The sequence below is a fragment of the Poromitra crassiceps genome (genome assembly GCF_964638095.1).
Source record: "Poromitra crassiceps genome assembly, chromosome: 19".
Classification (NCBI taxonomy): Eukaryota; Metazoa; Chordata; class Actinopteri; order Beryciformes; family Melamphaidae; genus Poromitra; species Poromitra crassiceps.
Window position 1 is genome coordinate 19448212 of NC_139646.1, and position 14413 is coordinate 19462624.

The 14413-nt window shown below is 46.9% G+C and overlaps 1 protein-coding gene across 2 annotated transcripts in view; it reads right to left on the minus strand.

Moving 5' to 3' along the window:
- mxi1 (max interactor 1, dimerization protein) overlaps positions 1-14061 on the minus strand; it is a gene marked incomplete at its 5' end in the record, with an annotated part of 48142 nt that extends 34081 nt beyond the window's left edge. Inside the window, 3 exons of one of the 2 annotated variants that reach the window (XM_083655501.1) lie at positions 7142-7171; positions 11260-11365; positions 13830-14061. In XM_083655501.1, coding sequence (XP_083511627.1) covers positions 7142-7171; positions 11260-11365; positions 13830-14061 — 368 coding nt within the window. Of the gene's footprint in view, positions 1-7141; positions 7172-11259; positions 11366-11614; positions 12041-13829 lie in introns of those variants that run through there. The other variant, XM_083655502.1, reaches the window with a different exon arrangement.
- Positions 14062-14413: the final 352 nt, after the last annotated feature.

Below are 14413 nucleotides of genomic sequence, written 5' to 3' on the forward strand. Positions count from 1 at the left end.
TTTATCGTGGCTGAAGGACGTAGGAGTGAGTGACTTCTGTTCGCCAACTCTGAATTGGAGCCACAGTGCATAATAATAATAATAATAATAATAATAATAATAATAATAATAATATCAGGTTTATATCACGAGGCAGGAAGCCACAGTGAGCAGGCACTTTCACTATCTTACCAAAGAAGAGACATCAAATCGTATTGGACGTCCTCACATAACGAGCGACTGACCACAGAGTGGCTGGTAGAGGAGGCAGACTTCCAAAGCCACAGCCACAACTCATCAGCATTTGACTGGTTGGTGGTTGGTGGTACCCCAGTCTGATAGTGGCTCAGTGTGTGTATCACTGTGTTAATTACAGGGTGAAACGGCTGCACACACACACACTGACAGACTGGCTGTGAAGCTCAGGCCTGCTTGCTGCTCAAAGCTTCCCTGAGTCAGGTGTGGTTGACCTATCCCTCTGCTCATCCCATCAAGCCTGTCAATGGCTTCCTCGTCCTCTGACACTGTGGTCCGTTAAGCCTGAGCTGGGCCACAGGGCTAGGCCCGGCACCGGACGCCCCCCCCCCCGGGCACGTGTGCATGCTAGGCTGGCCAGAGCAAAGATCAAGTCTCCTAAGCTGCTTTCCTGAGCCAAGAAAAGCTTCCAAGCCGTCACGTTGGACAGAACAAACGGCCCCGCCTATACAGGCCCTGCAGAGAGGCCTCTGAAGGCTGGGCTCACTGGGCAGACAACACACAAAGACTGGTGCTGCAATTAGCCTCTCTTCAAGGAGCATCACAAGAACATACTAACCCAGGCTTATGCATGTGGTCTGCTCAGGCCAGCCCAAGGCTGGAGCAGGAGTAGTAAGGTCATAGCCCACTGGTTAGGAAGAATGGGAATTACTATAGTGCTCCATTCCAGAAGGAGGCCTGCATTCCTGGAAAATGTGACACCTGCTACATGGCAGCCATGACGCTAAGACTCACTGCTTTTATTCTACGCTGGGGTTTTGAGATGAGACTCTTCATGACAAATGAAGTTGGAAGTTATCTTGTTTGCAATGAAATAACTTTCATTTTAACATGCGTACGAGGAATAATTCAACTCTTATCTGACCATATTTCAATTTGTTCCAGATATCAGGCTCACATTTTGCAGCTCACTCAGTTCGTGACAATCAAAGTGTAGGCTCAATCCAAGTGGAAAGGTTGTGCGCGCGCGCGTGTGTGTGTGTGTGTGTGTCAGTGTGTGTGTGTGTGATGAGAGGGAGAGAGCGAGAGAGAGAGCACCCACATGAAGTTGATTGCAAATGAGGTGTGACCATCTTCAATGACCACGTGCCGGTCAGCCAAAACAAATCCCGTGGGGGACGCACCTCAGGGATGCTTACATGCCACCCAAGGGCGACAGGCTGGGGCGAGAGAGAGACAGACAAACCCAGGCCCAAAGGTGTTGAACACACGCTGTTTGCACAAGTCCTCTCGTAAAGAACCGAGGGGAAAAACCAATAACGCTCCCATGACCTGGGAACTGGTGACGATATAATTTACCATCTTTATTATAAACCCGGCCCTGACAAACAATATTAAAATGAATAGCGAGCAGTGGCAGAGGAGGGCAGACGTTGAGCGACAGCTCGCCTGGATTTATTGTGGCGTGTAAAAGCCTGTCGTATTGATTATCCATAAACTAAGAGTCGTCATAAAAAAAAACATGCTAGTCGAATAACAACAGATTAAACCCAGTGCCATGTGATGCCTTCGCTGTTTATTGTACAGCACATGCTCCAGTCTACATAACAAAGAGCTAAGCTAAGCGGGCCTGTTACAGAGAGCTAAGCTAACCGGGCCTGTTACAGAGAGCTAAGCTAACCGGGCCTGTTACAGAGAGCTAAGCTAACCGGGCCTGTTACAGAGAGCTAAAGGCTAATTTCCACCACATTTTACTGCCCTGCACAGCTCGTCACCACTCGGCTCTAATCGTTTCGGCCCGATGGACGTTTTGCTTCCACCGTGGATCATCTGCCCCCACCCACCCCCGCCCACAGCTGGTCGTCATAGCGACCGCATATCTGTCCTTCGCTTATAGCCGAAGTAGGCTATAACATAACGTTACAATTAAATCCATCCACAGAACTTTTAAACTGTTTATGAAATACTGGTGCCTCTAAATGACCTACAGTGTACATGGGCAAATGTGACAATCGGCCAGGAGAATGGATATCACTTTGTAGTTAGTCAAACTCACAGGCATGCGCTGCGCTGTGCGGGGACGGGAGAGGCGCAACAGAGTGAAGCCTGTACCCCGCGGCCTCTCACCAGTCAAGACCACGGCTTCACCAAACACCCGCTGCGGCCTAGCGGAGCGCTGCAGCCTGCACTCAGCTACAGAGCTTCCTGAACAGCGGACTTTTCTCTCTCTCAGACAATTGAACACCCGCCACGATTTTATTTCACCGGAGGCGAAGGCAGCAACACAAAAGACTGATGGAAATATACATAACAGAAGAGAAGGTAAGCCCACTAAACTGGTATGCAGCCGCCAGCATTGCATATGACAGTCAGTAGACAGAGTAAACACGATTCTGCCTGACCAATCAGTCATCAACAATGTTTTCACGTCACCGTATGAACCCGGGTTCACAGAATAGAACCACGACGAGGCAGGTACTAAAAGTAGCACGACTCGACCCCAATACAACCCGGGCTGGGATAGTTTTTAGTGGTGGAATGAGACCATTTATCGAGTCGAGCGGAGCGGGATCGCGCTACTGTGCGCTACTGTGTGAAACGTTATCTACTGGGGGCATGCTAAGCTTAGCACAGCATCTGTAGGCCTACATCTACTGTTAAAGCCTGCTAAAGGCCGTATCCTTCTATAGTGACATGTGGACCTGAGATAGGGCTGTTGTTAGCAGGCACATGATCAAAGCTTCGGGTCCATGGCGTTATCTGCTTGCGCCGCACTATGTGAGCATCTGGAATTCTTTTTTTTATTTTGATGTTGCCCCCCTTTTATCTGGCTCCCGTGGTCTCTGCTGACACAACTGTGCTCCTCGCGGTCGCGGGGCTATCAGGGCCTGTGGTGGCTGTGTGGACGGCCGCAGGAGATGTGATGCGAGGGGGGTGATAAGGCCCGGGGGAAAAAGACCCCCGTCAGGACGGACCATAAAGGAGCCGCCTCCTCCAATTTACAGCACTTCTTGGAAGTCATGCTATATAAGCCTGGCACACTTGGCTGAACAACTATGCCTGATACATATAGCTTACATATAGCTGGGGCATGTGCGTAAAGGGAATTGGATTAACTGCTGGGGGGGGGGGGGGGGAGGATGGGATTATAAACGATTTTGACTTAAAGTGCGCTTCTTAAAAAGATGGATTACCCATTTCAATGTGTTTGCCTGCTTGCTTGCTAATGGAAATGTGATTAGGCTCGGACTGTTCAACCACCAAGCAACTGCATCGTGCTCATTGTGTTGAGGTGAAATAAGGTACTGTAGAAGGCGCTGGGGAACAAACCAGATCTGAGTGTATCATGACTTGGTACAGTCAGTGGTGTTACAGGGCGACATGTTCCAGGCCTGTTCTGTTCTGTTCTGTTCTGTTCCGCAGCAGATGTCTCTCAGTCTGTACATCGCTTGCTTTATCTCTGACACATCACGCACGCACGCAAACGCACGCACACACACGCACACACACACACACACACACACACACACACACACACAGGTGGCACGGTGGAGTCAGAAAGGGGAAGTGTGTTGTTAGATGGCAAGTTTCTATGGAGCAGTGGAATGTGATGACAAGGCAGAATATACACCATTTTTTTTGCCTATAATACATCAATTTGATTATGTTTTGACTTTTACGTTTCACTGTTTCAATTTAAGTTATTAAAAACTGGTTAAAAACTGGGAAGAAGTCCATAATTCCCTGCTGTGTTCTGCCGGTATGTTAAAGCAAGCCAGCTGAGCCAGGATCCAGTCTCTAGGCATTTTTCAGACAGGAAGAACCTTCTCATAGTTCTAACAACAGTTGGGGGAACTCCACCCTTTTTATTGTGTCTGCATAGCAGCAACTGCGAGCGATCGTAGCTCTTAGGAAAGCTTCTGAGGGACTTGTTTTAGCTCCTACTTCAGGCTAGGTACTCTCCCAACACAAGAGGAACCTGGAGTGACGTTTGACGGTCCATAAGTGTACATTGATTGCCCTGAGGCTGTAAGGATCACCAACGTTAACTTGCTTTTTTTGTTGTTGCAATTAACCAAGATAGCATCAATCCCGTGTGAGCTCATATTGCGTTGCTGTGAAGCTGCTAGCGGCGGCTTACATCACTTCAGCATTCCTATTGGCCGTACGAACGCAAACAGAGAGAGAGAAAGCCCTTGAAGGTATGTCGTTGTCGGGAGGGGGGGGGACTCCGCAGTGGGCACTTCCTCTCAGGGAGTCCCCGGAAGCGTTTGGTCTGAAAGCACCTTACTGTTCTGACCTGGCCATCTACAGCTTAGAGTAGGGATGTCAATTTTCGGTTAATTTCACTTTCGATTAACCGACGCTAATAATCGATTAACCTATCGGTTAATTCATAATTTTTTAATATTAAAAAAAAAAAAAAAAAAAATGTTTTTTTTTTTTTTTTTTTTTTTTTTTTGTCTATTTACTCAATGAACTCATGCCCAAACAAGGCGTGTCTATTTAGATGCTGAAATGTTAATGCTTTTTGTGTTAGAATTTCTAACACAAAAAGCATTAACAAGCATTAACAAAAAGCATCAACATTTCAACACAAATTCTTTTTGTGTTAGAATTTCTAACACAAAAAGCATTAACATTTCAGCATCTAAATAGACACGCCTTGTTTGGGCATGAGCTCATTGAGTAAATAGACCAAAAAAAAAAAAAAAAAAAAAATTTTTTTTTTTTTTTTTTTTAATATTAACTGATAGACCGACAGCAATAACCGAACAACGACGTTAGCGACGGTTAATCGATTAACGGTTAACCGTTGACATCCCTAGCTTAGAGTTACCAACTAGTCTGGTACTTCTGATTGTCAGAGCCGACTATACTATGCACAGATATGGCACGAACAAGCTATATGACAAAGAATGGCTGCAAGAACATGGAAGTAGTGATGAAACGTCGCTTCTTTAGTGGATTGTAGGTTTTTGGGGTGCCAGCCAGAATGAAACCACATAGGATAAATCTGAACCACCAAGCAGAATGTAAACAAGCAATAATCAAAGCAATAATCAGAGTGAGAATGCAAACACAATATCCAGTGTATTGCAGGTGCCTGTATAATGAAAACTATAAATAACACAAGTTAGAAATGCAGGCTCTTCACTTCAATTCAGTTCAGTTCTCAAATTATGTTCAGAGTAAACCCTCTTCCCAAACAAATCAATAAAGGATCTCTCTCAAAAAGAAGATTAACCAAACAGGTGAACTTTGTGCACACAGGATACCTACATTAGTTGGGTTAAGTTAGTTAAGTTCAACATATAAGTGCCTGGGTGGCAAGCAGGCGGCGATATTTGAACATTTAGCCGGAGCCCAGTCAGACTTTATTCGTTTTCATTGTGAAATAGAAAATGGTCTGGGGGCCACTCTGCACCCTATCGAGGGCCGCATCTAGCCCCCGGGGCCGCAAGTTGAGTATCACTGCTTTAGACTGTTTTGCAGGGACAAACAACAGACAAACAACATACAAATGACAGACAAGCAACAGAGGCTGCACCTATTTTTTTTTTTTCTTTCATGTATTTGAGAAGGAACACTGCGCTGTATGGGTGCCACACTGCGCTGTATGGGTGCCACAATGTGCCGGGGGCCAGTCAGCCCACCGGATGGCCCCGCATAATATGAGCACTAAAGATGACACATCTACTGTGCTCTATATTTAACTCTGGACGCCTCTCCTTCCAATGTTCCCAATCCCATGGTTTCAGGAGAGGCTGCCAGCCAGCCAGCCAGCCAGGCAGGATGGTGAGGAGAGGAACAGGCCGAGGAGGTGATATGTAATTACAGTGAATGGATCCCGACTCCCACATCCCGTCATTGTACCCACCCACACACCCTGGGAGAAAATGAAATGGAACGCACGCTTTTTCTCTCTCTCTCTCTCTATTTACCATCAATCCTGCGCGTCGCGCCACTCTTATGCATGGTCTCAAAGCAAACTCTTTACAGCTTGCCTCTTAACCCATTGGTACCCGATGCAGCATTTGCGTGTATATCCCTCATTTGTGTGCGTATCCCTTTAAGACGGCGAACCGCGTTAGCGCGGTTCGCCGTCTTAAAGGGATACACACACAAATGCTGCATCAGGTATCAATGGGTTATAAAGCTTGCAAAGTCACAAAGCATCGACAGCAGCCAGCAGCAGCAGCAGCACCCGATGTGGGTGGGGGACGCACTCACAATCTGATAAGGGCTTCTAAAGAAACCACAGCCTTTGCTCTCTTCAGAGGAGAGACTTGAGGTAAACCATCACATGCTAAAAGGTCTCCCCTCAATACCCAAATTGTCTTCGCTCGCAGATGCAAATCTTGGCAAGGAATGCAGAGATATATCTGTAGCGACTGACTGACTGCGCTCGCTCGGGCTCGGAAGGAAGCCACAGAAAGGAGAGCGTCTTTTTTTTTTTTGTTGACGTAGGGACCGACTTTGCACCAAAAAACAACAACATCGTCACGACAACAAGCTGTGCACTTTTGTCTTTCGTTTCAGACGGGCCTGCATTGCACCCTGCCCGTGTAACTCAAAGCCCTTAGCAACCACACTGTTGCATAACTCAACATAGAGCTAAGTGTGTGTGTGTGTGTGTGTGTGTGTGTGTGTGTGTGTGTGTGTGTGTGTGTGTGTGTGTGTGTGTGTGTGTGGAGAAACAAAGGTAGAGAGAGAGAGAGACAGAGACAGACAGAGAGAGAGAGAGAGGAGAGAGGAAGAGGGCATATCCTTAGTTTTAACACAACTAGGTCAGCCATTGCGTTTGGCTTGAAGGACGGGTTGAAGAGGGAAGGGGACGGGCTATATACATGGCAGGCAGATCTGAGGGACTTGTTTAGATGTCACAACAGGGCGTGTTCCTCCTGCACGCTGCACTCTACAATCGAGAAGAGAGAAATAGTTTGAAGACTCAAAGCCGACTCACCTATTCTTCTCCAGCTCATTATGTGTGGACCTGCAAAGAAGAGATGCAAACACAAGCTGTCAGACAGGGAGGGAAGACGCACAGACTACAAAGGTTTTGCATGCCAAGTAAGCAAAGTACAGGACTATCTGTTCCTGGAAAAGCTATGTGTTCTGTTAGGGGATTAAGGATAATTATGTCATTTTATTATATAGGAGGTAGGAGCTAGACAACCAGGGCCTGAGAGAGGCATGGTGGAAATGGCGTTGTCTCATTTAAAAAGTACTAGTGCAATGCCCGTTCCCCCCCATGTACCACCCCGTGGAACACACTGCATTCAGTCAGGTCCCCCTAAGTGCACTCCTCAAGTTTGAAGTCGATCTGACGATTCTCGAGATACGCGAAGGACAGACATACAGAAGTCGATCGGACGGACAGTCCTCGAGATACGTGAAAGCTGTGATCTTATTGGTTGAATTGCACACAGGTCACCACTGCAATTTCTCAGGTTCCCAGCAACGCACCCGCCAAGTTTGAAGTTGATCGGACAAATGGTTCTCGAGATAAACCGCTTTTTTGTGCTGCCAGTAGGTGGCACTATGACTATGCATAAGTCCAAATTGCATGAAATGCACCACCGCACTCCAGCAAGCGCACTCCGCAAACTTTGAAGTCAATCGGACGAATGTTTCTCGAGATAAACTGCCTTTTGTGTTGCCAGTAGGTGGCGCTATATCAAATTGCAAGAAATTCAGCACTGAGTTCCCAGCAGCACACTCCCCAAGTTTGAAGTCAATCGGATGAACGGTTCTCAAGATGAACCAGCTTTTTGTGTTGGCAGTAGGTTTTGCACAAAATTCGGCACTGCTCTATGTAGGGTTCCCAGCAGCGCACTCCCCAAGTTGGAAGTCGATCAAACGAATGGCTATCGAGATAAATGAAGTCAATCGCACGAATGAAAAGCGAAATGAGACCGAGTGTAGGCCAAGTGCACCGGAGCCTTCACACACGGTCTCCAGCAGAGCCCAACGTGACAGCAGCGCCTCTGCACTGTTACAGTACAGACACAGCCTCTTCCTCTGAGTGTGTAGGGCGAGGTGAGCGCACGCACACACACACGCACACACACGCACACACACACACACACACACACACACGCACATGCACACACACACACACGCACACACACACGCACATGCACACACACGCACACGCACACACACACACACACACACACGCACACTCTACACGCAGCAGCCAGGGTTCAGTGCTCTGTTAATAATGTAAAGTGAATCCGCTGGTCCCTAAGAGTGTCTTTGTGTGGCAACTAGCTGAGGGGCCTCCTCCTGATGTTAAATGGCTGGTTCCTCTCCACCCAAACTGCACACAGCATAGGGTTTAGTGGGGGGGGGGGGGGGTGGAACCAACCTCTCCTGGATCATCACAACACCACCTCTCTATACTGTGGACTATTATTACCGCAACACGTTTCATCCACCCCTCCCTGACCTCCCTCCCTCCCTCCCCCCTCCCCCCCCCCCGGTCATACTGCGCTGACCTGATAGTCGGTTGTCTTGTTAATACGGAAGCAGGAAATAAGGAGAAATGGGGGATAAGAGAGGGGGAGGAGGGGGGAGGAGGGGGGAGGAGGGAGGAGGGGGGAGGAGGGGGGAGGGAGGAGGGAGAGGAGGAGAGATAAGACAGAGGGATTGAGACGACGACGACAACGATGGCACAACGCCTCCTTGTCTTCTGAACGTCAGTGGCTGCGAGGGGAGTTGGCTCGGCCTCACATACTTGTTTTAATACGTTTAATTATTTACATCAATAACAACACCATTATGTCTCCATTAGAATACATTACTGTCCGTGTGTGGTTGTGTATGCAAGACTGGGTATCAAGTCAACTGTGGCAGTATATTTGATTTAACACGACGAGGTCTACGCCGGTCAAGTGGACAGATGACAAAGCTCACGTGTTGTGAGCCGGCCCGGCCCGGGCTCACTCACTCAGGGCTGGTTCCTGAAAACCCGCTAGTGCCTAAGTGCTCGCATTGCGTGTTCCTGACAGGGTTTCAACTTACATATTCTACAACCCTGTAGTGGGAGTCATCACGGATGGCTGTGCTTTAGCCGCACACGCAGAAACGCATCACAAAAATGATTTATCTAACCCGGCTTTATCGGTAAAGCTCTCCACCCCCATCGCTCCCTTCCCCTCCCCACCCCTCACTCTCCCCCGTGTAGCTGCCATTACTCTGAATCAGTGACAGTCCTCGGCTCGGCCCCCCGGTCCCCCCACGTCAACCACACACACGCTACATCTTTGTATGGCCCTCCCATCCAGAGAGATCAATCAAAGTCCTCTTGATTTCCTGTAGGCTTTTATCATGGTAAAAGCCTTTCTCTGCCTCCTGCATCAGCTATCAGCATGTCTGTCTGCAGCTCAATGACAATGCCATGCAGATTATGCCTGTTACAGTGGAGGGAGAGGCACAAGGCCACCCGGCAAACAACAGCACACTTCCTCCTGCAGGCAGGCATGTATGCACATGTGTAGGTGGTGTGTGTGACTGTGCATACACACGCTGCACGCACCCACCCACACACACAAACACACACACACACACACACACACACACACACACACACACACACACAGTGGGTCAATGAGATAAAGGCTGGCCTGTGAACGGGGATGCGAGTGAGGACAGAGGCAGATAAGCCCATCACTCTAAGCCCCGGCGTGCCACAAAGAAGGTGGCCTCACCTGGAGCGAGCCCAGAGCTATATCTGATCGCGACTGTTGCCATGCAGAACGAGGCGCTGTGCCGCACGAGTGATGAGTAATGCGCACTTCCTGTTTGTGGCCCTCGTTCTGACATTAATATTAAAAGGCTCGGAGAGCGAGCGGGGAGCTTTCCTTTGATGCATGGCTGTCAATGGACAGATTCATGTAAGTGGAAGAGCAGCGACGACAGAGCAGAACACACGCAGCCAGTGGGGTCTTTAGGAGATCCTCGGCAGCTGCTCCGATAACACCTGAATACACGTTTCTCCCTTCCATAAAAGCACTGTACTAACTAGACCAGAGCCTTAACGGCAGCGACTGATGTGATAGATCATCACGTTATGTTACATCGTGCTGCACAAGATTAGATTATTAAAAACATGTTCCACAACACAGAGCAACAGTAATGACATGTTCATATTGCATGCAAAAAAAAGCACAGCCATCTTTTTCTTTATAGGGTAAAGTCACAGACCATTAAATAAGAAATAGATAATAACTCTGTAATCTAAAAATATATGTGTGATTCATTAAAGCCATTGTCAGTCCTGCAAAAGGCTCCACGTATTCACCTTGGTTGCCTGCAAACAACACCAGCCATAAATAGCAGCTTTTTCCCTTTTAGGGGCTAGGGATGAAACTAAGGCTCACTCCCACAGCGTAGAGACTACACGTGACGTGGAAAAGATGGGCGTTTCTACCAGCAAAAGATTACACAACAACTGGGGTTAAACCCCCCACAATATATTTGAACTTGTTTAATCAGGAGTGTGGCGAAAATGTCACGTTGAAAAGAGTTTTCATTTCGCTTCACGGATGCAACTTTCGACACGGTCCCTAACCTCTCCACTGACTGCAGTCAGTTTGACAATCAGCTGATGAAAAGCTAGCCGAGAGCTGTTGGTGCTTGCCTCCCCACCCCCTCCCCCAAGCTAACTGAGCAGCAGTGTGAACGGTCACGATGTCCACTAAAGCAGGTTTCTCGTCACAGTACCGTCTTTTACTTAATAATGTGCTACTGCTAACTCTCTTGTTTGAGTTAGAAACCTTGTGTGTGATGCTGCCTGCAACCTCTAATACAAAACGCACTTGTTTACCACACGTTGCAACAAAGCAATGGCCGCAAGTGTGCAACCACATGCTGCCTGCAACATGTTATCACCCCACTATGACGCCATCACACACTATCTATCACGCCATGCATCACACTCACACTATCTATGACGCCATCACACACTATCTATGACTTAAGACAGTAACAGCAAGCATGCGGTGTTTCCAATCATGTAAAACCACACAGCCATAGGGCATCTCACACCACGAAAGGGGGATCCATGCAGTTTCTTACCTATTGTGGTTATTGTTGAACTTCTTATTTCGGAATTTTCTTTGCCTCTGGTGGTAGTTTGTGTTCTGATTCGACGGAAATGTCGAAGCATATCCGTGTTCACACTCTGTTGAAAGAAATTACGGTCAGAGAGGGAGTTTGCCACTTTCTCTCAGCCGTGTATGCCATCACACAACGCTGCCACGTAAACACACAGACAGTCCTTTATAAACTCGTCTAGATCACTCTGTTAACTTAGCCACGCGTTCTTACCATGTTTACTAAAGCAATTCACCATTTTATCAAACTGTCAAAAGCATTAATTTCCAGCTTGAACACACACAAGCACACACACATTATTTTAACACATCATTACCTCGTTCTCTCCTTTCTAGATATTCCGCAGCTTCCAATAATCGTTGGATATTTATCAGCTGAACAGCCGTCATTCTTTGCTATCAGAATGGCGTTAACGTCAGCTAAGGTTATCCTCTCTAGCCTTTTAACTATAGCTTTTCCAAAAGACAAGCTACGACTGGGTCAGTTGTAACGACAGCAAAGACAGTGTCTCGGTTAGTTTAACACAGAATGTTACTTATAAAATGTCTTATATTGTCTTGTCCAGTGTCTTCGCTGGCTGGGCAGCCTTTGTCGAAAGGAGGAAAAAAGCCAGTGTGTTTCCAAGCTAGCAAGCTGGAGCCAATCCTTGCCAGGAGTTGGTCGTTAGAAAATCTCAAAACCGGTGTAGCAAAGTATTAAAAGTTTCTAGGAAACACGATAATAAATTTGTACAAAAATGGGTATAAACAATATAAAATTTCCCCCGAGAGAGCCCAGAGCCAGCAAAGTGCCTGCTGCTGCTGCTGGTTTCCTCTCCTCCCCTGTTTGTTTACCTAGCTGCACAGCTGAGGGGAGGGGCGGGCAGCACGGGAGGCTTGCCTAAACGCCAAGCATTCTGGGAAACCGAGTCTTTCAATGCATTTATACTAAAGACAGTCAAACCTGCACAATAATGCATTATATAACTGCAATTTCTCAAGTATGATTGCCAGTTGTTACTGTAGGGCTATACATGCAATCATAGAAGGTCAGTCAAATTAATGAATACATCAATGAGTCAGGTTTACCAATATGTTACAAATGTTTTTAGGTTTATTAATTGGGCTGATGTAGGGGCTTGCTTGTTATTCTTGGGAGGTATTGTGTCAAGCTCATTGCTGCTATTGATGATGATGATGATGTGGAGGATGAAGAATTTCATCATTAACATTTGATTTTTGGATCACACCCATAGGCCTATATGGGGCTGTGCTATCATGTGTACATATCCAGTTTAGACAAGACGGCCTATCTGAACTATTAGGCTATAATTAGTGGATTGATGGTGTATTCCATATATTTTACTTATTATTGAGAACCAATAAAAAGCTATCCATTCACAACTTCTCGCCATGTATTCTTCTCACAGTCCTCTTCGCCAAAAACAGTCCCACAAAAACCTACAAGTCCCGAGATGCACCGGTGCTGTAGGGGTGTACTTGCCAGCCGAAGCCAGGCCCAGCAACACGTGACGTCACGGCGATGCGGGCACTCCATTGGCGAGAGGCCGTGACAAGCGTCGAGGGCCGAGCTCGCGTTCGACCAATCGCAAAGCGGGATTCTTCGCCATGTGGAAGCCGTGCGGACACGCCCACAAAATACCAGGAAGCAAACAATCGGCGAGAGGAAAAAGAGCAGAGCCTCTGCTACTGCAAGATCCCCGTGTGTTACATTAAAACTGGTGATTATATTACTCAAAAGGACTTTATACTGTTGCAATATGCATCTGTCTATGTTTATTTGCAAATATAGATATATCTAATATCGTTGTACAGACGGAGGTGCACGGAAGCGGATAAAAAGAACATCTGGGCATTTTTATTATGACTGCAAATCATAACGTCAGCACCGTTAATAAAACACCCGGGTGGTCAAATTACATTTCGGAATTAAATTGTATTTTTATTTTATAAATCAGATCGTTGCAAGTGGAGTGTGTGCATGGTTTATCAGCAATCAAACCTATCGAGTTGCTTATCATTTCTGAAAGCCGTTATAAACTAATTAAATAGGTCATTAAGTCCGACATCCTGTCATTTTTACAAAGTAGTAGTTTTTTGTAACGTTTTTCCCCTCCAAGCCAGAGTCTGCGTGGGTACAATGACATCATCCTCAACTGAGTTGGAGGGCGCTGCAATGTGGTCAGATTTATCATATCGGACTGGATGCCAACATGCACACCCACACACACCCAATCATTATGTCATATCTTTGCTGCAAGAGTAGACATGCGATCCATTTGTCCTACAAGCTTTTGCAGGGAAAAAAACACAATGAAAGTAAGCCACATTAGGCTATGTTTATGCGCTCCTGCAGCACTTGTGTTAGTCTAGTGCAGCAGTCAAAGGCTGTGCTCATCATAGCAGCCAGTGGTGCTCAGTTGAATGAACTCAGCCCTTTGTTGTCTGAGTCTGTTGACAATGAAAGTCTTGTTTTCCTGAAATTCAGATGCAAAGGCACAGAGATCAAACGCAGCGACACATAAAACTCACTTCCATCCTTCCTCTCGGCGCTCTCAATATAACTAGCGGCTTCCAGCAAAACTTGTACGTTTTTCAGAAAAGTGTTGATCTGCTCCATGGGGGAGTCTGCCGAGTTGAAGACGTCATTGAAAGGGCAACTAGACATCTCGAAATCTTGCTGGTCGTCCAAGAGAGACGCGTCGGAATCAAAAAACACCTCTTCGCTCTTCAGACTTCTTCTTTGCCTCTCACTTTTGGCCATTTTCCTCTGAGTTTGTGCGCCTTCTGGAGACTTTGTGAGCAGAATAAACAGTGAGGCAGCTACCAGGAGACGCTGCTCTTGTCAGATGGCTCTTTTTGAATGCGGGGTGTATAATGTGGAGCAGCGACCAATGTCTGAGGAGAGGAGAGGAGAGGATGGTGCTGCATGGGGGGAATGAGAGGCCGCCTCCTCTCTGAGGAGCTCCGCAGGGTCCAAGTGCCCGTCTGCACTTGTAGTAGCTGCATCCGTATGCAAACAACAATACATGCATAATATTTATTTATATGTACACAATAGCTTGCATTGTATTATATTGCATACAGTCATATTTTATATATAATCTTGACTGAGT